The sequence below is a fragment of the Eptatretus burgeri genome, chromosome 6 (assembly GCF_056783735.1).
Source record: "Eptatretus burgeri isolate ZD-2024b chromosome 6, Ebu_testis_v1, whole genome shotgun sequence".
Lineage (NCBI taxonomy): Eukaryota > Metazoa > Chordata > Myxini > Myxiniformes > Myxinidae > Eptatretus > Eptatretus burgeri.
In genome coordinates, this window is record NC_140966.1 from 98,053,199 (window position 1) to 98,075,999 (window position 22,801).

General features: G+C 42.8%; 1 protein-coding gene across 2 annotated transcripts in view; it reads left to right on the plus strand.

The window, feature by feature from the left end:
• The window catches only part of LOC147025426 (Na(+)/H(+) exchange regulatory cofactor NHE-RF2-like), a 36,228-nt gene that overhangs the window by 11,631 nt on the left and 1,796 nt on the right, over window positions 1–22,801 (plus strand). For both annotated transcript variants that reach the window (XM_085886391.1, XM_085886392.1), the window contains 4 exons: window positions 7,051–7,224; window positions 11,629–11,782; window positions 13,425–13,468; window positions 21,793–21,873. In XM_085886391.1, the coding sequence (XP_085742517.1) occupies window positions 7,051–7,224; window positions 11,629–11,782; window positions 13,425–13,468; window positions 21,793–21,873 (453 nt within the window). The remainder of the gene's footprint in view (window positions 1–7,050; window positions 7,225–11,628; window positions 11,783–13,424; window positions 13,469–21,792; window positions 21,874–22,801) is intronic.

Consider the following 22,801-nt stretch of genomic DNA (forward strand, 5'->3'; position numbering starts at 1 on the left):
TCATTGGGATCCATACCTTAAATTCTACTTTAATGAGTGAAATCGAGCTCTTCATCGGTCTCGTGCCATCTTTGTCTGAGAAGATCCAGAGATTCCAAGAGTTCAGATCCCCAGAAGCTTCAGACCGTTGGATGAGTTTTTTTTTTGTCAGTTTCTGGCAACCAACACAGTGGGATGATGTTTTTTGGCTGCATCTTTCAGAAGCTTCGATAGCTCTTTGGGACAGGGTTGAGGCTGGTTTTCTGCTCCTCATCTTCTGTTGTGAAAGCCTCCCAGTTGGCTTTCCAAAAATTATTGCAGGTCTTAGGTTTGTACATCATCCCTTTCTTGTCCTCTCCCTGTCAAGGCTGGAGGCAGCGTTCTTGGCCTCTTGTTCCTAATCTTCATCAGTGATCTAACTGACTGGAAAATCCTCTATCTCTTTGCTCGAAAGGACACGTTCGAAACCGGTTTGCTTTTCTTTTTACAACGAAGATGGCCGCCAGCCAGCCATCCATCTTTGATTGCATCATGAAACAAAATGATGTGCATATGTATGCCGTCATTTCTTGGGATCCTCGGGTCCCGAGTTCAAATCCCGCTTTTTCAGTTTAATTAATAGCACGTGTGGGTTGACTCGACCTGTCATCCTTCTGAGGTTGGCAAAATGTGTATCGGCTTGCTCGGATGATTGAGCCATTGGAGCATCCTGCGTCAGAGTGGTGACCCGTCCATGATTGTGACCGATACCCCCAGGAGACTGCTTCGGCAGCACCGATGCACTGCACAGAGTGTGGTCCCAATGGATGGAGTGGATACAATCATTTATTGTCTTTGTGCCAAGTACGAATAAAATTGGGCCAAACATGTCCGAGATATGGTTGTGCACACACGGACATGAAAATCGATGCCAAATCCGGAAGCCCCCCGTTTCGGGCTAAATCCAACGGGGGGGGGGGTTCAAAACAAAAAGTGAAGTGGAAATTTTTGAAATCTATGAATTGTGTATTTTTTTATTTTGGAACCATGCGAAGTGAAAAGCGGGGTAAAGGAATTGGTTCGTCGTTTGTCCGTATGTCTTTTTCAGTTTATGATTGAGGAACAACGAGAATTCAATTAAATGTTGTTTTGAACACGAATTGGAAAACAAAGCTGCAGTTTAGCAGACCTTTGGCCTCTGAATCCAAACTGATCTCGTGTGTGCAGAGAGGAGTGAGGTCATCCTTTTTTTACTCTGCCTGTCTGGCAGTCAAACAAAATTCCAAATCATTCCAAACAGAAATCTTGCTCTCTCTTTTTTTTTGTAAAGGCACAAACAATTGATGCAACGTGTTCAATAAGGTGCTGCATCAACGGTGGCAAACTTTAGAATTTTTATTTATTTAAAATTTTTTTTTAACTACAACCTTTAAAATTTTTACTTGATTTTGATTGCATTGTCTACCTGAATACGAGAACACAAATCTGTTTTTTTTTGCCACTTTGTTAACCTGTCTGCTTAATTATCAGTATTTGGTTATCGGTATCAATGGTGCTGAACTTCCATAATTTTTATTTATATATATATATATTTTTTAAATTGAACCTTAAAACCATTGTTATATTTAAATTGAATTTGTATACCTTAAACACTGCGTGAGGTGTTGCATGAACTCCAGTTAAAAGTATTAATGGGTTCCATCTTTTGTATTTTGGTGTTGGTTTTCAGGCGTTTTTAAAGGCGTTCCATGGAATGCATGGGAACATCTTTTGTGGGATAATGAAGGCCAGAACTCGATTGGCTGAGCTTCTTCCATTGCTCACTGGCTTGAACATGTAACTGTACAAATTAATTTAAAAACTAAATTCCACTTTGATTTATCCCTGGACCTGCTGGCTACTGTCATTACCTCTGCCACATACGCTGGACGGAGGTTGTTTTCACCTGTTTGTTTGCGGAATATCTCGGTTGTGGACAGGTTGGATATCTAATATGGACAAATGCATCACATGTATTAAAAATTTGTTGAGTTGTCACAAAACTTGGTGGATGAGTCAGTATGTGACAAGAATAAGCTGATTTGATTTTTGGTTCAGGTACAGATCCAGCTCCAGACTATCGGTGGGATTCAAAACGTAAACTGGTCAGCCTTTTTTTTGTACACACTGTCGAGGCTCATAGAGCCAACTAACGCACAACAAGGGGAGCAGGAGATGAGGGAAGGAAAAACTGTGAACAGAAGGGAGACGGATGGGGTGGGGTACACAGGGTAAACAAGATGGACACTACAGGGATTTGCAGGTCCTTGCATGACAGGGACTTTCAGCAAAGAAAGTAGGGACTTTGAAGGAGGTGGATTCGTTTTGGTAGAAAAGATTGTGGTTTTGGATGGGGGAAGATAAGAGATGGTGATGAACAGCCTTTTTCACGACGTTGAGGGAAGAGTGGGATAGAAGAGTATGGGAGTTTGTTCAAAAGGTGGGGAAAAAAAAAAGAAGAATGAAGGTGAGCAGTGATTCTTGATTTTTTTTTTTTTTTTTCATAGCTTTACTAGAAAGGGGGTTGCTGGCAGACCTTGAGCACCCTGCAGAAATATGGGGGCGGGGGTGACGTATCTCAGGCAGAGTAGTGTGGGGCGAGGCCAGAGAGGAGACTGTAGAAGACAAAGACCACCGACCTGTCTGCGTTGAGGGGGTGAGACCCAAAGACTCAGCCTCATCGCAGAAGGTAACAATGTTTCGAAATGCCTTGGTTTCCACAGCGTGTAGCCGAGAAAGGGGAGAGCAGTTCTCCATCAGGCTATGAATGAAAGCTTTGTATGTGGTCAGGTGTTCTAATGGAGGATGCCCAGTCGGCGATTGGCTTTGAAGGCCGGCTTTGCAAATATGGCTTTCCCAGGCAAGGTTCAGGCAAATGGTGAGACCCAGAACCTTTCATGAAAGAACTTCAAGAGGATTGTTGAGAAAGTAGATTGGTGGGTGGGTGGGTTGGGTTTCCAGATGGTCCTTTCAAAGACAGTGAGAGTGAGATTTGTCAGGATTGAAAGTCATGTTCCACGTGTTGCACCAACTTGTGATTTTATCCAGATCTGCAGAGTGAAGAGGCTACTGCTCGCAAATCTGAGGGATGACAGATGGTACGGAGGAGGGTGGAGTCATCAGCAAAGAGATAAAGAGGATTTTCCAGTGTCTGCGAGATCATTGATGAAAACCAGAAAAAGAACAGGGCCCAGAACGCTGCCTTGGGGAACTCCAGCCTGGACAGGAAGAGGGGATGAGAGAACTCCATTTAAGACCACATGTTTGCTGTGACAGGAGAGGAAGTCTGCGAACCATGAGTGGAGGTGGCCTTGGACACTATAGGAAGCGTTTTGTGAGCAGGACAGGGTGCCAGACCATGTCGAAGGCACACGGTTTGTCTAGGGATATGGCTCTGATTTCATGTCTGGCATTGAGGACCTCCATCCATTGTTGGGAGAGCAGAAGCAACATATCCAGGGTAGAGTGACCTTGGCTGAAACCAAATTGATTGGAGAAGGGGAAGGAGTTCATATCTGAAGCGATGATGGATTCCATAACCTTGCCGATGATTGGGAGAAGGCTGATTTGTCTATGGTTGCAGGGATCTGGTTTTTTTCACCTTTTATTTTTTTTTAATGCAGGTGGTTGTTTGCTGATTTCCAAGGAGATGGAAGATGACCTTGAGCAAATGAGAGGGTGAAAAGAACAGAGAGAGTGAGCAACAGCAGAGGAGCAGGTTTTTCGGACATGTGGGCGGATGCCGTCTGGACCGGTTGCAGAATCTGAGTCGAGGTTTGACAGCAAGCTCTCCACCTGTCAGGAGAAAAAGGACACAGAGTCCAGGGACAGCTAGGTGTGACTGGGTAAGGTGGGTACAGAAAGCGATGGGTTTGGGACACAAGATTTAGAAGCAGACGCCGAGTTTTGGCATTCGGTCTTTTCACATGCACTGTCAGCTGTGCGGCCATTTGAGGTAAGGGAGGAGATGGAGGGAGAACGCACACCAGAAACGGACTTGACTTTATGCCACCAGGATTTGGAGGAGGGAGACTCTTTTGAGAGTTTAGACTTGAGATTAGAAGGACGAGTTCAGACAACACCTCCGTAGACTCCCTCAGATCCCATTTGTTGTTTTGTTGTTATGTTATTATTATTTTTATTTTTGCCATGAACAAACTTTGGTATATACATGGGGATGAACATTGTCGTAAAGTTTCATCGAAATCGTTTGGTTGCAAGTATTTGTAGACTGACTGACTGACGGACGGATGACGTGCCATCCCATAAGCTCTCGGAACTACAGGGTGTTTCAACAAGTGATGAAATTTTAAATTCTTATTTTTCAAAGTAACAAAAACCTCAGGAATGTGAACCAAACATTTCTTGAAAACTTGTGGCATGGCATTTTCTATTGCAGAAAATCACTGCTGGAGTTGGTGAGAGCCCAAGGTCTGAAATTGGCATTTACACAAAATCCTTGTAATTGACGTTCTCGGTGTGTGCCCCTCCGCGGTTCAGACAGACATTGATCCTGACTCCAAACTTCTGTCGAACTTTGCTGGAGGTCATCTGACACCTCCTGCTTCAGATCATCCAGTGTGACAGGGCGGTTGGTGTTGATTGAGCCCTTGGCAGTCCCCCAGAACCAGTAATCCAGAGGGTTCAAGTCTGGGTCTGGGATGCCTAGTCATGAGCGGTACCCAGAGCATCAAGGTGGTTTCTGATGAGCTCATCCAGGAAAGTGATGATGTCACCAGCTGTATGTGGGGGTGCATCATCCTGCATAACCCAGGTCATGCTGAGCTGGCTTGGGGTGACCTTTTGGGCTAGATCATTATGGAACTTCTGGAGCACGGCCAGCTAGCACCCGCCTTTAATCTTCATTGTCCTGCTGTTGTCATTCGCAAACCAGTAATGCCTTGGTGTTCCCCATCTGGCATTGAAGATGTTGAAGCATGTGACCTTCGGCCCTTCCAGGTAACTCCCAGTGTTCTCAGGTGGTTATGCCCCACACCCTCCCCCCCCCCCCCAGAAAATGTTGTTGTGGTTGTTGATGGCACTGTTCAAGTTGAAATGGGTTGCACTGAACCAGATCAGGTTGATCCAGTTTGTGTACAACTCCATCATGTCACTGAGCCAATTGCACATATCAAGTCTCCTTCTCATGTCATCTTGACTCAGTTTATACCTTACGGAGATGATGTTTGGGAAAAGCTTCAGTTCCTTTGTGAGGACACGCTAGACTGATGCTGGTTTGATGCCTGGCTCCCAGGAGCGCCGGCGGTGGGACTTCTTGGGACTGTCCAATGCAGAATCCCACACAGCGTCGATGTTGGCTTGACTCTTGGTTACTGATGCTGGCCTGCCACTGTTGCCCTTGCTCTGGTTGTGCACTGTACCCTTGTGCTCAAAATGTTTCACAACACGTTGAATGGCACAATTTGTGGGTTCATCACGTGTTCTGAGGTTGTATTCCTGGCAGAACCTCCGGTGGGTGTCTACATATGGATTAGTCTCATACCACAGATCCACCACTTTTGTCTTCTGCTTCACTGTCAATGGAATAGTTGAGTTACTGAGCTAGAAATGCCAGGGAACAAATACCAGGATAACACCACCAAACCCTGAAAAGGAAAACTGCATTGGTCAAAAAACCAAAATGGCAGGAAGTCAAAGTTGTATCAATCTTTTTGAAGCACCCGGTACATTCCAGGTGAGCCAAAAAGAAAAAAAAATTCAAGGGGGTGGGGATGGGATGGGCTGGTCTCGGGAAGGTGGAGGGTAGAAAAAAAAATCTTGTTTGGAAATTGTGATGATCGTGAACATCTGGTTCCGCAGGCCAGAAAATGAGTGGTTATGAGTTCTGAATCGATTTTGGGAGTTCCATCAAAAGGGTGTTGCTGGTAGACCAAGTGCACCCTGTAAAAACCTGGAGTTGGTGGGAGGAAAGGGCAGGGGATGCAAGACCGGAAAGGTGGAAGACAGACCAACCACCTGTCTGCGATTTATAAAAGTAATAGTTGATACCTGATAAATCCTTGCTGTTCATGAAATTTTAATCATGAGTTACCTTTCAAGGAACCTTGATACATCGGCCATTTGGTGCATCAAGCATGTACAATGGTTGCCAACCTATGGTTATTGGTCCATGCTCTGTCCTTGACTACTGAGCATCAAGCAAGGAAGCAGCACGTACCATTTTGTCTTTGGTATGAGTCAGCTGTGGTTTGAATTAATGGGAGGGGGAAATGGGGTTTGAGTTGGGAGGTTTTACGAGTTTGCTGGAGGGGAGGAGTGGGTGGTGGGGTGGTGGTGGTGGTGGGGTGGTGGTGGTGGTGGTAGTGTTTTGACCAACTGGGCTGATCAGATACTCCGCCATTTCGAGGGTTGTGGGGAGTGGGGTAATGGCAGATCAATGGAGTATAATAACATAGGACTCGTTAAAAAAAATTTTTCTGGTTTTTTTTTTGAAATGGTTGGTCTCTTCATTCCCATCTGAACACTCAAGTATTTAGGATTTCCAAAGCTCAATGCTGATTGGTCTTATCTAACGTGGCAAGCTGTGCTGATTTGTATAAAAGTGTTTTTTTTGTTTTTTCTGTGGGTATGACATCTCAAAAAGTTGTGGATGGATTTGGACGAAATTTGAATTTGTTGAGGATCTGGATATGGGCAATTTATTTTATTTTATTTTTTATTTTATTTTGTGATCCTTCATTGAGAGATTGGGCCAAAAATCAATATACAGTACAATATTTCAAAAAGTTGTGGGTGAGTTGGTTCGGTGACGAGAACAAGCCGATTCGATTTTCGTTCAGGTCCGGATCGATCCAGATGTGTCCTCTCGGTGGGATAAAAATGCGTAAACTGTTCATCCTCGTGGAGGTATGCCCTCTCACGAGTGCTGCTCTAGTTGTTGTTGTCCTTGATGTCTAGTACATATCAAAGCTCCTGAATGAACTTGCCATCTCTGTTTACAAATGAATGAAAGGTGCTAACTCGTGTTCCAAGCCTGCTTCCAGGCTTTGCATTGTATGACTTGTTTTTGTTCTTGGCTTGTGTGAACACTAGGACGATGAGACTTCAAGGCTGCGCCCACGGCTTTGTCACATCACCAAGGGTGACTCGGGCTTTGGATTCAACCTCCACACAGAGAAGGGGAAACCAGGGCAGTACATTCGTGCCATTGATCCTGGTCTTCCTGCCGAAAGAGCTGGTCTACGTCTTGAAGACCGCCTCCTCACGGTGAGAGGCTCATTGTTTGAGCCATCATTTGAGGTCACCTGTTGCAGTGTTTAGAGTTTCAAAGTCCTGATGTATTTTTTTTTCTGTTTTTTTTTGTTTTTTGCTACAAGAGCAATGTAGAACTGACCATGGGACAAATTAAGGGAATGAATGAATGCATGGACAGAGAAAAGATGAGGGAAGAAACACTAAAGCTCAGAAGCAATATGGTTGAGTTCGGAGAGAGTAATGGGGGTTGTGGGTCAAAATTGGGGAGGACAGGTGGAGGTGCATTTTCTTGAAGTCGTGGGTGGGAGGGGAATAGAGTTGAGGTGTGCGGTCAGCCTAGATTTTGGAAGTTTCACAAATACCACAATGCATGGAAGGAAGAGGTTACTGAAGGAATGCATGCATCCTGGAGTTGCTTTGGAGAGATGAGGACAGATCAGAGGTAACAATTTTGGAAAATACTGCAGAAAAGAAACCACTGATCTGCCTGTGATGTGCGAGCAATGGACCTTGTGCATCAGCCTCGTGATGTGAGATTCCAATTGAGAGTTTAAAGATTCCATAGAATCCAGGAGGTGTGTTAGGTTGGTGTACCAGCCCATGGTGGAGAGCAGTACTCAAATGAGCTCTGAACAAAGGCCTTGTCGAAGTCTCGGCTTGTGCATGAACTGGAATATGCATGTCGAAAGGATCAGGAGGAAACACACCTGTCCTGTCCTGTCCTGTCCTGTCTTGTCAGCAGGATATCTCAAAAAGTTGTGGATGAGTTGCTTAGGTTATGAGAACAAGCTGATTAGATTTTGGTTCAGGGCTGGATTCAGGTCTGACCTCTCGGTGGATACAAAATGTCAACTGTTCAGCCTGGTGAGGTATGCACTCCACTGAGTGCCGTTCGAGTTCTCGATCTACATTTGGGTTGTTGTGCTCGATCCCACAGTATTTTCTTTTCAAAGTTTGCCATTGTGGAATTCCTTCCTTGGGCTTTGTTTTTAAAATTGCCACAACCTGTGTCGAGTTGTGGATATGTCAGATTTATCGACCAATTGGTCTCCTTCAGTGCTTGTACTTTCACTTTGTCTTGTATCACAGGCTTTGTGTGTTGAGCTCCCACTTGCATCGGTTCTTGATTGCTCTGTGGAACATCGTTGTTTTGTTTCCGATCACCTGTCGATTTTTGTAACAAAGATGCTTCAACACTGACTTGGTGCTCCTTGTTTTTATTAGTGAGGTTGTTGTGGGAATAACAGCTTGGGTTTTCCCACGACTGCCATGTTGGATTTCAGGATTAAATTGATGGTCGAGGATGCTTCTCTCCGCACAATACATCGAGTTGACAAAACTTGTCCAGTGCAGTATTTTCTGAAGCTTAGGCACATGAAATTGGAGAAACACTTCCTATTTGTCGTCGTTGTTGCATGAAGATGGATTGAACATTGAGCGGCTAAAACGGGACTTGCGAAGTGAAGTATGAATGCTAACGAGGCCTTTCACGCATGTGCCGTCTTCGTTTTCAGCGACTCGCTTCGACTCACTGGGGATATTTTAACCCGTCATTGCGAGTGCAAAATTCATGATTCATACGATCTTTTAAAATACTAGTGCGTGGCCGTATGTGCAAAATAAACTTTCAAACTGCGTGCCAGAAACAACCACACAGGCCGTTCCTTCACACGTGCGTTGCCGTTGGTGCAAAAAAAAAAGAAAAAGAATCGTGACGTCATAGCACCGTGTCCTATCATTGGTTTGGTAAATAAATGGCCATAACTTGGGAACCACTTGTCCGATTAATATCAAACGTTGAAAAGACATCCACAGGGCCCCAGCAATATACCTGGCAAGTTTCAGTGAGATCGGACCAGTGGTTGTCGAGAAACGGCGGTTGCAGACAGACACGCACAGAGATTGCTGTAATTATCGATAATTTCCAGCATTTAGATGGAAGAGGCATTTTCAAGATTGTTAACCACAAATGTTACTGAACGCAAATCGGCTTCGCGGAATTGCAGCAAATACGAGAAATATCCGTGGATGAGAGGTGTCGAGTTCATGCCATTCCTGTTGATACAAGCGAGCAGACATGCATATTGCATACGCACACTTCCAAGAGAAAATATCCTCATTTTAAACTTGCCCTGTACATTCGTGAGCCCCAGATATGTCTTTCCCATTGGTGTTCAGAAGCTTTCCCTCCCTTCTTTGTGCGGAAGCACACTTCACATTCCAGCTTTCTTTCGGGTACTTTTCCAACTATTTTCGGTTTCTTTTAGAAGCTTTGTTTTGTGAGCCATTTCAGGAAATGCTCATTGTGCGCACGGAATAGTTCACCTTCCTTGAACATCACTGTTTGTCAGGGTTTCTGCACACGGTGCCGAGCACTCTGGGGCAGATTGCGTCATTTCAAAAGTCCTGTGCTGCTTGTTTGTCTGTTCAAAGCGGTTGTGGCATGTATACATCTTATATAAAATACTAGAACACCATTTGGAGTGCGTATCTCTGCCAGGCAGATTAGTTTGCATTTTGTATCGCACTGATGAGCCAGATCTGGATTCGGACTTTAAAATTTAATCGACTTGTTCTTGTCACCTGATCAACTCGTGTGCCTGGTGTTGGCTTAATGGTTCGGGTGGTGGGCTTGGGATCCCAGGATCCTGAGTTCAAATCCCCCTCGGCTGTTGAATTAATAACAGGTGGGGTTGACTGCCTGTCATCTTTTCGAAGTCAGCAAAATGAGTGCCAGCATTCTGGTATCCTGTGTCGGAGTGGCGACCCATCCAGGACTGTGACCAATAGCTAAGGAGACTGTTTAGGCAGCACCAACGATCTGCAGAGTGTGGTCCCAATGGATGGATGAAACTTATTCATCCACCAAGTTTCATCTGAATCCGTCCACAACTTTTTTGAGATATCCTGTTTTTTTTTTTTAGCCCTTTCTCTCGATGGTGAAAAATCACTTTAAAAATTCTCGGATCTGGATCTTCACCAAAATCTAGGTTTGTCCTTGTCACATACCTAAGCTCTCCACCAGATTTTTGTCCAAATCCTTCCACGACGTTTCAAAATATTTTGCTCAAAAACAAACGGGTGAAAGCATCTCACCTCCATCCACCTTTGAAGGCAGAGGTAATGATCGAATTGAAAAGAGTGGGGACTGGTTCGGATGACTCTGGTTTGTTTGTTCCAACATTTAATGGTTATAAGGTGGCCCCTTCAATGCAAGCAAATAGTTTTGGATTTTTATTTGTTTGTTTTTTTATTTAAATATGGATGTTCGATCATTGCCTTGAAGCACACGCTTGCACCTCCCCAATTTGGTCCACTCGGAACTTTGAAACACTAAGCTGATTCAGCACATCTCTGTTTCCTCACCTCACGTACTCTCTGCCAATTCCTTAATCCCCTTTATATCGACCACAACTTCCACATTCTGTCCATCCCACCACTCTTCCTTTCATTCCCAACATGACACGAAATTCCCCTCCAACATTTTCTGCTCTTTCCAATGACTATTTGTTCTGTCCAAGCCTGGGATTACACTATATTTGAATATAAAAATTCAGTTCCCACACCTGATGGAAGTTTTACATCGTGCATCACATGCAAGGTGGAGACTCGTCCTCATTGGGCTGCTTATCTTTGTTTTTTTTTTGTTCCCAAGTGGCATTGATTCCTGTTTTTGAAAGGTGAGAAGATGCACGCCGCCATTGCTAAAACTGCAGTACGTACTTGCGAACACGATCCTCGATGTTGTCACGGTAGATAGCAGCAGAAGGAAGAGGCTTCAATTGGTTTCCTTTCGGAAATGGAGTAAAGATAAAATTCCTGTGCGTGTGACCCAGATTCCACATTAACTCGTCTTTCTCCTTTGTGTTTTTTGTTATTTTGAATGTTTGCTCTTTTTTTTTTTTTGTCTCCCTCGAGTACAGTTGCTCATCGGTGCATTGATGAGGTTTGCAAAATATCGTTAATGTGTAACGACCAGAATCGTGCCCTTTGTGTCGAGCTTTGACTTTGAGCTTTGTGTCGGGAGAGCCTGAATGTTTTACACCAGCCTGAGCCCCACCTTGAACTCGTGTCGTGTTTTGGAGCAATTTGGTGATGAAGTTGCATTTTTGAAGGCCACAACTTGACGCACCTTGTTTGTGAAGAATAAAATGCTGTGCGCGAAAATTTGTACGTATCGAGCAAATTAATTTATTTATTTATTTTCATCTTGAGATTGTAAAGTGGGTGACACCAAACGTTCTAGGAAGAGCCTTTCAAAGTTCAAGTTGCCAGTCGACACCGGAGGTGTACTGACCTTGAAAGATTACTGTTGGTGCTGGAAGTTTTTGGTCGCCTGTTTACCTCTCAGGAGTTCGATTCCAGTTTTAATACTCATTTTCTTTTTCGTGATATTGTTTCTGCTGGAATTGGCAGGTGAATGGTACGAATGTTCTGGGGAAGAAGCATGGTGAGGTGGTTGCACTCATCCGAGATGCTGGTGACCGAGTCGAGTTCCTTGTGGTCGGAACTGAAGGGGCAGCGTTTTTTGAGAGCTGTCGAGTCTCACCTGGACTCGAGCATCTTTCAGGTGGGTTTTTCCCTTCCAAGCTTTTTAACACTATATCAGGTCCCATCCGCAACCATGATCTTTTCTTCCCCCATTAACCCCTCTTCAAGCTGACCTGTTTCCAAGTTTCCAGTTGTTGTTTTTTTTTTTGTTTTTTTCTTCCACTTCTGTGATTTGGAGTTTTCAGCTGTCTCCATTTTGTTCACCCCTGTGTCCTCCCCTTGCCCTCAGTCTCTCTCCTCCCCCCCCACATATCTTATTCCCAACTCTCCATCTATTTAGTCTCTCAACACTGATGTTTGTCCCCTACCCCCTCTTTATACTGTTCCTTTAGTTCTGTTGCATCATGATCAGTTCTGTGTTCTGGCTCCTCCATGAACTTGTCGTCACTGTCTCCCAAAAAACAAAACTCACCTTTTTATATTTTGGGCTGTTTAATATATCACCTTGAGGTGTGTGTGTGTGTGTGTGTGTGTGTGTGTGTGTGTGTGTGTGTGTGTGTGTGTGTGTGTGTGTGTGTGTGTGTGTGTGTGAGATGTAGGACTTTTGAGTCCAAGCTATTGATTTAACTCATTTTGCTCAACTCGCTTGGACTTTTTACCACAATCTCAGGTCCCATCTGATATGTAAGACCTTCACTGATATGCAAGAAGGTTTCTCAATGTTTATCCCCACGCTTTTTGAAAAAAAAAAAAACAACCCTGATATTGTAATGGCTCCGGCAAAATGTCCGTTCTTCCCACCAAACAAAGTTGAAAGTGACAAAAAGTATCAAATTTTGAGTTGATTCCTCTTGTGAGGTCAAATTCCCCCAAAACATCGTTGCATATACAAAGTTGCATCAAAACGATGTTTGAAGTGTGCCTGTAATTACATTTGGCATTTTATGTTTTAACCCTGCCAGGGTAAAAATGGCACTGTTCTTGCTCCCTCTTGCCATTTGGTGATCATAACGACGAAGTTTGACTTTCTGCACACCGTTTAGGAGGTGGCGGCATGATGGACGGATAGAGAGACTTGTATCCGGTTACAATACCCCCCGTTTTTGTTTGTTTATTTATTTTCAAAAAGTGTGGGGATAATAAAGCAGCGCGGCATCAGTGTGCCGCCATCACTTTGGCCTTTTTTTAATGTGGAAATGAGCTTTTCGGTTGGATTCCCACGGCTACCCGGCAGAGTATTTCTGCCTTTCTGTGATAAGGTGGCAACATGTCCACGATCGACTCGGTCATTACAAATACCCACGATTTGTCTTAAGCACTGCTTGCTCTGTCCCCATGTTTGTGTGATTCCCTTTGTTTTGTCATGTCCTGGTCTGTCCTGTCCCCTCGCTCCTCCATGAGCCTCAAAGATGTGTGTTAAAAAATTGTTTATTTTAATCAAGAAGTTTTCATTTATTAATTTATTTATTCATTGCAGAACAGCATTAAATATGCTAATCAATTAAAATTAACCTCGCATTTTGTCTCGGCAACGATAAACCAATAGTATAGCAACTTTGGAATACAAACGATTATTAAAAATGTGAAGTTAAATATGGAGGGGTAATAATAATTTGTGATGTGAGGGGGTCAATAGGTGTTCCTATTTAGTATCTATTTACAAAGCAAGATTCGGGGCTGTGTTCGATGACTCACCTCCAAAATGTTTGAAATGTCCGCAGGTCCTCTACCAGAACGAGTGGTCAATGGCAGACCAAAAAGCAAGGTGTGTTGGAGTTTGGAATCGAGCTTGTTAATTTGCACTGGTGACTAATCCTGAAATGTATTTATTAAAACCTGACATATTTAACAAGTGCTGCAATTTATTTATTTTGACAAAGGCTCACTTAGCTGTGCCTGGCTGGGTTTGAGGGTCGAGTCAAAGTTGCTGAAATGTGAATCCTATCCAGGTTCCTCCTGATGACTTTATCTTTGCTTGTCCAGGTTCCTTCTGATGACTCAAATACAGGACTGTAGCTATTTTGTCTTCCATTCGATTTTAATTCAATTTATTTTAATCCCATTCTGAATTCAATTGAATGGTTTTTTTTTTTTTTTTTTTTTTTTTTTTTTAATGTCATGGGTCAGGGCCAGGTGTCCGATCAAAGTGGGGAGGTCTTGGTACCCGGTCATCACTGCCAGCGATTGAATGGCTGTTCAAATTATGTCATTAATTACATAACACACCAGTACACACCACACACCCAACAAGTCCTGGCGAGGGTCTGCAATCTCTGCCCTTTTTCTTGTTTTTATTTGAGATTGACAGGATGGCCAAGGGGTATGCACACTTGCCTCTAAGTTATCTTGGCCCAGCTACCAACTCTCATCCTGATGTCTTGCAAGCACGTTTCAATCTGCGTGCCGTCCCTCGGATGGACGTTCAACTGTGCGTCTCATCTGCCAACATTCGTTGTTGGACGTTAAAGATCCCCCTGTTGTCCTTCGTGTAGAGTAGGCGAGCTATCGCCAGCTTTGTGAACCAACTGCAAATTCCTACCCGAACTGCTGCTGGGAAGGCAATTGCAAACAACCCAGTATAACCCTTGCCAAGAAACTGCTTTGGCATCACTGACGCTCTGTAACAGTGTGGTACATCAGAAAAGATTGAGATTGTATCCCCTTGAAAATAATTTGAGAGCTTGGGTGCATGAGCTGAAAAGCTTCATCAGTTTTCAATAGTTTTGAAGGAATGGTGAGGAGGTTCATGTTTGAGTTATTGCTCTGTACACAGAGTACATATCTACATTATGTACACATAATCATCCTTATCAATGTCAAGCTTTGTATTTTCAAAGAATTCTTGAAATTTATTGTAAGCCATTGACATTCCACACAAAATGGAATTTTATATCTAGTCTTGTTGGTACAAGTAACTTCCTGTTTAGCTGCAAAAATTGTGGACCAATTGTAAGTGTCCAACCTCGTGAGGTGGCTTCATGGAAAAAAAAAAAATTACAAATATTGTGACCTGTCTGACAAAAGTGTTATTTATTCCATGATGGTTTATTGAAGTTTCAAGAGCAAGAAAACCAATATCTGCAAGCTTCATTCCTGATGGGTTTGATTGAGAGGAGGGTAAACATTGCTGCGGGGAATATGTCTGGTGTTGGTTTAATGGTCTGGGTGATGGGCTTGGGATCACAGGATCCTGAGTTCAAATCCCCCTTGGTTGTTGAATTAATACCAGGTGGGGTTGACTCTGCCTGTCATCCTTCTGAGGTCGGCAAAATGAGTGCCAGGTTGCTGGTATCCTGTGTCGTAGTGGCGACCCGTCCAGGATTGTGTCCAATAACCAAGGAGACCGCTTCAGCAGCACCAATGCATAAAAAAGTATGGTCCCAATGGATGGATGGAATCTGCCCCATGATTGTACCTTTCTCCATGGGTCTAAAACTAAAAAGGTCAATGGCTGACACTTTTCGAGTCGTAACTAAAGGCCGTTTTATTGTATTTTAATAATTAAATAAGCGATCATCATGGGTAAATTCTAAATGGCAATGATGAGGCCTCCCCCCGAATCTGCCTTGTACATAGGTTTCTTCCAAAAAATTTTCATCTTCGTGGTCATCGATGCTGTTAGAACTTACCAACTTGGTTATTGGTCATTCATGAAACTGCCGGCTTGTTTGGCATTCTTATAAACCGATCAATTTGAAATAAAAAAATAATCCTCGTAGAAAAGGGGAAAATATTGGCTAATGATTGACAATATGAGAAATTTTGGAACAAACGGGATTTAGTTTGAATGTGATAATATAATTGGACGCAGGATTTTTCAGAGATCATTGTTGAAAACCAGAAAAAGCACAGGGCCCAGAACGCTGCCTTGAGGAATTCCAGCCTGGACAGGAAGAGGGGATGAGAGAACTCCATGAAGAGCCACATGTTGACCGACAGCAGAGGAAGCCATAAGCATCGGAATAGCATTGAAAGCAGTCCAAACATTTGACATCCGTTTCCATGGTCATCTTTCTTTGAACGACATGTATCTTACCATCGTTGATCCCTGTGACTTAATTCGGTCGAACACAAACTTTCAGAGACGTTTTCCTTTCATCAAAAGCTTAAATTTCTCATTTGCAGTTATCGAGGTCTAGTGCGGGGGAGTCCAGCCTCTGCATGCTTGATGAGCTCACTGCAAGTCCTCGCACCTTCAGGAATAGTCATCCGGACAGGCATCGAAATAGTAAATTCTTTGGTGCACTCCAATCCGATGGTTTGGGGACAGGTTGGCTGCTTTGCTGGCTTGTCCACCTAAATGTGCTCGTTTTCTCTCTTGGATTCAATATTTGTTATGGTATCTAGTAAAGCAGTTCAAGTGGTATTTGGCCTCTCCAGCCACAAGATCACCACCAGAAATTGACAAACATTTCTGTCTCTAACATAAAGGTGGGCATTTCCTTCAGACTGGTCTCCATTGAAAGTGGTGAATTTAATACACAGGTTCCGGTTCACTGCAGATGCCCGATGCTAAGTACAACACGATCCTGCGGATTCCTTCAGTCTTGCTCGAGCACGTTCCAACATTGAATCATTAAATTTCTGCTGATGTGATTTACAACACAATGCCTCGGTGTCCAGGAGTACTTTGTGCTGTTACTTATCTGTGGTTGACATTCACAAGTGAAGCTTTGATAAAGCTGAATTTGTCAACCATGTTTTTTTTGTTTTTTTTCTTTTGGAGAACTTGGTGTGTAAATCTTAAGGATTTGTAATGGGACTGCAGATGCTTTCAGGTTCCTTATTCTGGCATGTGCTGTGACCAATCAATATTGGCAGCCATGTTTACTCGTATGTGAAAGCAGAAGATGGAGTTCAATCAGCAATCAGAGTCGACGATTTCAAGCGACTTCCTCCATTCGGCAGCCGCTTTGAAATCCATGATGTTTCCATGTAGGTAATTTGATTACAGAACAATTACTGTTATTACCTTTGCTACCGAAGGTAGACTGAGGTTGTTTGCACCTCGGTCTTGTTTTTGTGTGTGAGCAGGATGTCTCGAAGTTTAACTGATTTGGACAAAACTTGGTGGGCAGGTTGTGTGTGTGACTCGGACCAATCGATTATATTTTGAAGTCGATTCGGATCGATAATGTTTTTTTGTGATTATTTACAATTGAGAGATCGGGCCAAAACCAAGATGTAGCACGATATCTCAAAAAGTCATGGATGGATTCAGATGGAACTTTGTGGATGAGTTGGTTAGGTGACAACATGCCAATTCGATTTTGATTCTGATTCAACCTTTTGGTGGGATATAAAACACCATCTGTTCAGCCTGGTGGAGGTGTGCGCTCCACTGAGTGCCGCTCTTATCCTGTATGTTGCATGTGTTAACATATCATTATTTACATTTGTGCATGTAAATATCACACTGCATATTCTGGGACTAGAGTTTTTTTTTTTTTTGTTTTTTAACTGGAGTGGTGGTGCCCTGATTTCATCAGTTGTTTTTGCTCATTAAATCACTTTGTAAACATTTTTTTTTTTGTAGAAAACTATCAAAATCACACTTGTGTTTTCGAAAAATGCGAATCATAACTTTCGATATTTATATATATATACCTTTTTTTTGTTAAGTATGCAGCCATGTCATATATATATAATATTCATTTCTTTTTAAATTATTTATATATATATATATATATATATATATATATATATATATATATATATATATATATATATATATATACACATTTCTTTTTATATATATATATATATATATATATATATATATATATATATATACACATTTCTTTTTAAATTATTTATATATATATATAATATTCATTTCTTTTTAAATTATTTATATATATATATAATATTCATTTCTTTTTAAATTATTTATATATATATATATATAATATTCATTTCTTTTTAAATTATTTATATATATATATATATATAATATTCATTTCTTTTTAAATTATTTATATATATATATATATAATATTCATTTCTTTTTAAATTATTTATATATATATATATATATATATATATATATATATATATATATATATATATATATATATATATATATATATATATATATATATATATATATATATATAATATTCATTTCTTTTTAAATTATTTATATATATATATATATATATATATATATATAATGTATATTTGGTTTTTTTCCAAGCCAGTTTTTGCAAAGCATGATCCCATATGATATTTCAGTGAAAAGATGGAACTTTTGGCCAGCAGGTCAGGATCATTTCAGAAAGCCACCTCAATGGGGGACTGAGGCAAGCCAGGAAGGATTGAGTTGGTCTCAAAACGAGTTGTTTATTTAATTTTTTTAAAAGGGGGGGAAAGGTGGTGGTGTATGAATGAGAGGTTGTTAAGATATGAACATACTGTTGCAACATTACCTAGGAGGGAGGAGACGTGGACAGGTTGCAATGATTTGAGATTTAAATAAATGTTAAATGTATTGACATGCTGATGTCAACAGCAACAATAAATAGGTGTCCCATGAGATCAAATGTGCTGCAAACTTGGGGAGAAGGGGAACCAATGATCAGCCTGTCGGTTTTATTTGAATAAAGTTAAAAAAAAAAAAAGTTGCTGTTCATCCATGACTAATCTGTTCTGAAGATTGTAAGGAGAAAGTGCAGGAGTTATTTGGAATAAAACAAGCTCAAATGAGCGAAGATCCTTGTCTTAATGACATTGTGAAAACGAATATGACGTCATTGTGATGTATCAGGTTTGCGATAAATAATTATCTGTGCTAATGCCTGGCTTGATTCCCGCAAACAAAATTCAAACAGCTTGCCTAGTTTCGGAGATAATGGTAGAGGCGATTTCCATTAGCGGCGATATTATGATGTCAACTTTTTTTTTAGGGAAGAATTTCCAAAATCAGAGATGGTTACTGCCTGCGTGTGGGCTTTCTGCATATACAATGGCAAGTTTGACGAAGACCCGTTAACTCTGGGTTGTGAAACAAAAAATGTGAAAAAATAGGAATGACATCATAGTGATGTATCATATGTGCGGTAATTCATCTCTGCTCATGCCCTGCTTGATTCCCGCAAACAGAATTCAAAAAGCTTGCCGAGTTTCAGAATTTTTTAGGCGATTTCCATTAGCGGAAATATTTTGACGTCAACTTTTTTTCTAGGAGGAATTTTCAAAATCGGAGATTACTGCCTGCGCAGGGTATTTTTACATACATACGCCAAGTTTCAGGAAGTTTCGATGAAAACTGTAGGCTGTGAAATAAAAAGGCCACGAGAAGAAGAAGAACAACGTGAGGAAGACTTGGAGATCCTCCACGAGGATCTAAAAACAATTATCAGAATAAACTTGATATGTGGCTTCATAAGATATTGTTGCGAATTCGCGCCCGCCGGCTTGCGATCGGCCACGTAACTCGAATCGCGGCACATCGCCCACCGGACGGACAATTCTGTCGTGACCCTCTCGGAACAACGCCAGGAGCTTGTCACGGGTGGCTCTTTCAACCTCACCACAATCGTGCCAATCGGCCATCCGCGTAGGATGGGGTTGTTTGTCAAACTCAACCTACCTTAGTACCTACGCGGTTGGTTAATCGCGCGATCATACCTCGCCGAAGGTCGACTTCAGACACGAACCGCTTAAGTGGTTCGTTCCGTAGTGCAGAGATAACCGAGCGGAGTTATCGTCGACCTCGACGGTTCAGATTAGTTACTGGGAACTTGCACCCACTACCAATCTCTTACGCGATGCAGGATGGAGAGTCAATAAAAAGAAAGGAGACGAAGCAGAGCGGGAACAGTTCAACAAGCAAGCATTTTATTGCGCGACACATGGACACAAAGCAAGCACGTATATTCAGTCACAGTAATAATAATAATAAAAGGCATGTATTCAAGCACAGAAAGAAACAGTAAAAGAGATACTACCGACTAAGACCGACACACGGCAACACTCAGTTTTACTTAACAAATGGTGCCACCACAAGCACTTACAAAAAAGCAAAGGGAAAAGAAAGCCACCCTCAGAGGCGAGGAGGCAGACAGGTCCGTAGACCAAATATACGTGGACCTGGCCGATCCTCCAGGATCCACGAGACCGGGGAGGTCTTACCCGCGTCCTCGTGATGCGATGGCGGGCAAGCCGCAATGTTCACGCCGCTGCGCCCTGACTCCATGCCCTGGCGTGGTCGGCGAGTCCTCTCCGGCGTGCTCCGCGCGAGCGGTCCCGTTGGCACCACGTTTAGGGTGGGGGAGGAACCGGGGGCCCCCTCGGCACTATCTCAGCGCGAATGGGGGGGGGGAACCGTTGATGCTCAGGGAGAGGGGTATGGCTGGATGGCCTGGATCCCGTGACGAGTCGAGCGACCCCCACACCGCAACCTCGTCGCCGTCTTCCCTGCAACTCCTCAGCAAATTCTCTCCAACTCCCAGCTCAACTCACCCTCTCTCTTTTCCGCTCTCCCGTTCCACTCAGCTCAACCAGTTCCACTTTCTCTGCTCCGCTCTCTCCGCACGAGTCTCCTTGCGCTCCCACATTTATAGGACTCAGGAGGAGCCGATATGTGGATCCAAACGTGATTGGAGGCGGGGCCACGCCACCCTCTGTTCAGCCATTGGTTGGGCAAAAAGGGGCGTGAACCTCCCTTGATCCGCATATTTGCATAAACTGACTTCACATACACGCGCTTGGAGGCGGGGCCAAGCCGCTTCACGCTCGCCCATTGGACGGAGGGGAAAGGGCGTGAAGCATTTTGGATCCGAATTTCTCCCTCGGAAAGGCCGCCATTCGCGCTCGGTGCGTTTGGCACCAATCGCCGAACGGGCCCAAGACAGCCCGACGTTCAATGTTCACAGGTGGTGCTGTTGTTGGTTGTGAAGGAGAAAAGCGAAGGTGGTGGAGGGTTTTCTGTGGTGGTTTGATGGTTATGGTGTCGTTTGGGAATGGCGGTGAAGCGATGTTTGTTTGCGGGATGGAGTTGTGAAGGTAAAGGTAGTGGCTGTTTGCGTTGTTGGTGGCTTAATGGTCGAAAAATAACAATAGAGAGAAAAAATGGCTAACTGAAGGATCGCAGCCCGAATGGATCACATAAATTCCCTCTATACAACGGGTGTGGGCTAACTACACATGGACTTATCGAGATGTCTCACCTGAGGACTCTTTGTGGTGTAATGCGAATTTCCACAACCGTAACAATATTGCTCAATGGCTGGAGAGAGAATCAAAATGTGATTGGTTAAAGGATGTCACCCGTGACGTGGAGGTGTTTGACTTTGTAAACAGTTGATGTGAAAGAATAGCTTGATCGGTGGGCATGGGGAGCAAAAGGGTGAAGGGCATTGGGAACACAACCATTATTCCAAGGTGGTTTAATGGCACACTGGTTACCAGTCCTTTCACGTCATAAAGGTATATGGGGCTGCCGAGGCAGTTTATTTTAGCAAGAAGTACAGTCCTGGATGGGTCGTTACCCCGAATGGTTATTACCACAGTCTGCTGCTACTCATTTCGCTGACCTCTGACAGATGACAGGCTAAGTCAACCCCACTTGGTGTTAATTCAACGTTACCAGGGCTCAAACTCAGGACCCTAAGGTCCCAAGCCAGCCACCTTAACTGCTAAGCCAACACCAGGCTATCATCTGTACCATACAGTGCTATAAATTATCTTTCAATGGCTATGATCAAGGTGATATGCCATCTTTTGCTGAGTTTTCCCCAAGAGGTTTATTTATTTATTGACTTATTTGCATATTATCAGTACACCATCTGGCTTGACGTTTCACCACGTCCAATGACGTACATTGAGGACATAAAAGTTTTGAGGAAACGTCATCATTGATGAAGCCTTCTGCTGCTGTTTGTGGGAAGGCTGTATTGTTGCCCTGCAAAGTATGTATGTTTACAGAAATGCTCGATCGGCAATAATATTGTGCAAGTGAAGTCAATTTTGTACACGTCGTCCTGGAACTTGAGTGTTCTGCTCCATTTGTCCTTGGTGAAAAGGAAGCATTATCTTGTTTGTTGAAATGTAGATTTTTTATGGTTTTAAATGAGTCTCTGCCCTTAGGTAAATGAAGACGCCTTGCAAACTGAGCTGCTGCCAACCCATTCAAGTGGAAAGCCGATGCTGGAAGAGTTGGAATTCCAGGTTAGACCTGTCTATGAAAAAAAAAAAAAAATTTTTTTTTCTTGGTTTGAATTTGTTAACAATCATTTCACATTTGTATGTCGTCTACCTCTCAAAGTGAAATTGTATATTTGTTTATTTATGCTGAACCAAATCCAACCAAATTTTTCAAGTTGCCTTGGGGTATCACAAGTATGCTTGTCTGGGTAAGGAGGTTCAGGGTGGGGGTAAGACCCCAATACACAAGTTTCAAAATGAGGTGTTTTGCTCACAAAGGTTTTCATTGACTCTGTTCTCGACAGGCACTTTTTACCCTGCTGCTGCTGCTCGTGTTAAATGCGTAATTCAAATCATCTTTTCAACTTGATTTTCAGCATTAAGATGGAAGTGGTAATGTCAAGATGGATAACCATGATTGATTCTGAATTATATATATATTTTTTTTCTGACTCGTGAGATAGAGGAAATACAAAAATGTTTGTGGATAAGACTGAGAGGTATTGATTTCCTATCATTTCCTGTTGTGTTCGTGATTGCAGTTGACAAAATATAAAACCACATAGATGGACGATTCAACTTCTATCGATAGATGCAAAACTCGTTTTTTTTTTTTTTGTGGCTTCAGAACATTACAAACAATGCATTTAATGACAGCCCTCACAGATCATGCAGCTCTCCAATCCCCTCCTAACCTCATTAATAGTAAATATCATTTTAAGCATAGCCTGTACATTCACAAGTTCCAGATTATGACCTTCCAATTGGTGTTCAGAAGAACCTAATCCTGATGGTTCATTCATTGGTAGCGATCAATCGGGGGTCTGTGCTGCACAAACCCATCCACTCGAGCCTTGCATCGGCTCACATGGTCGGAAGCTCCTTGCTTCGGGCTCGTTGAGTTGAGAAAGTTGTCCAAGTGTTTTGTTACGCAGAGACCCAGCCCTTTCTC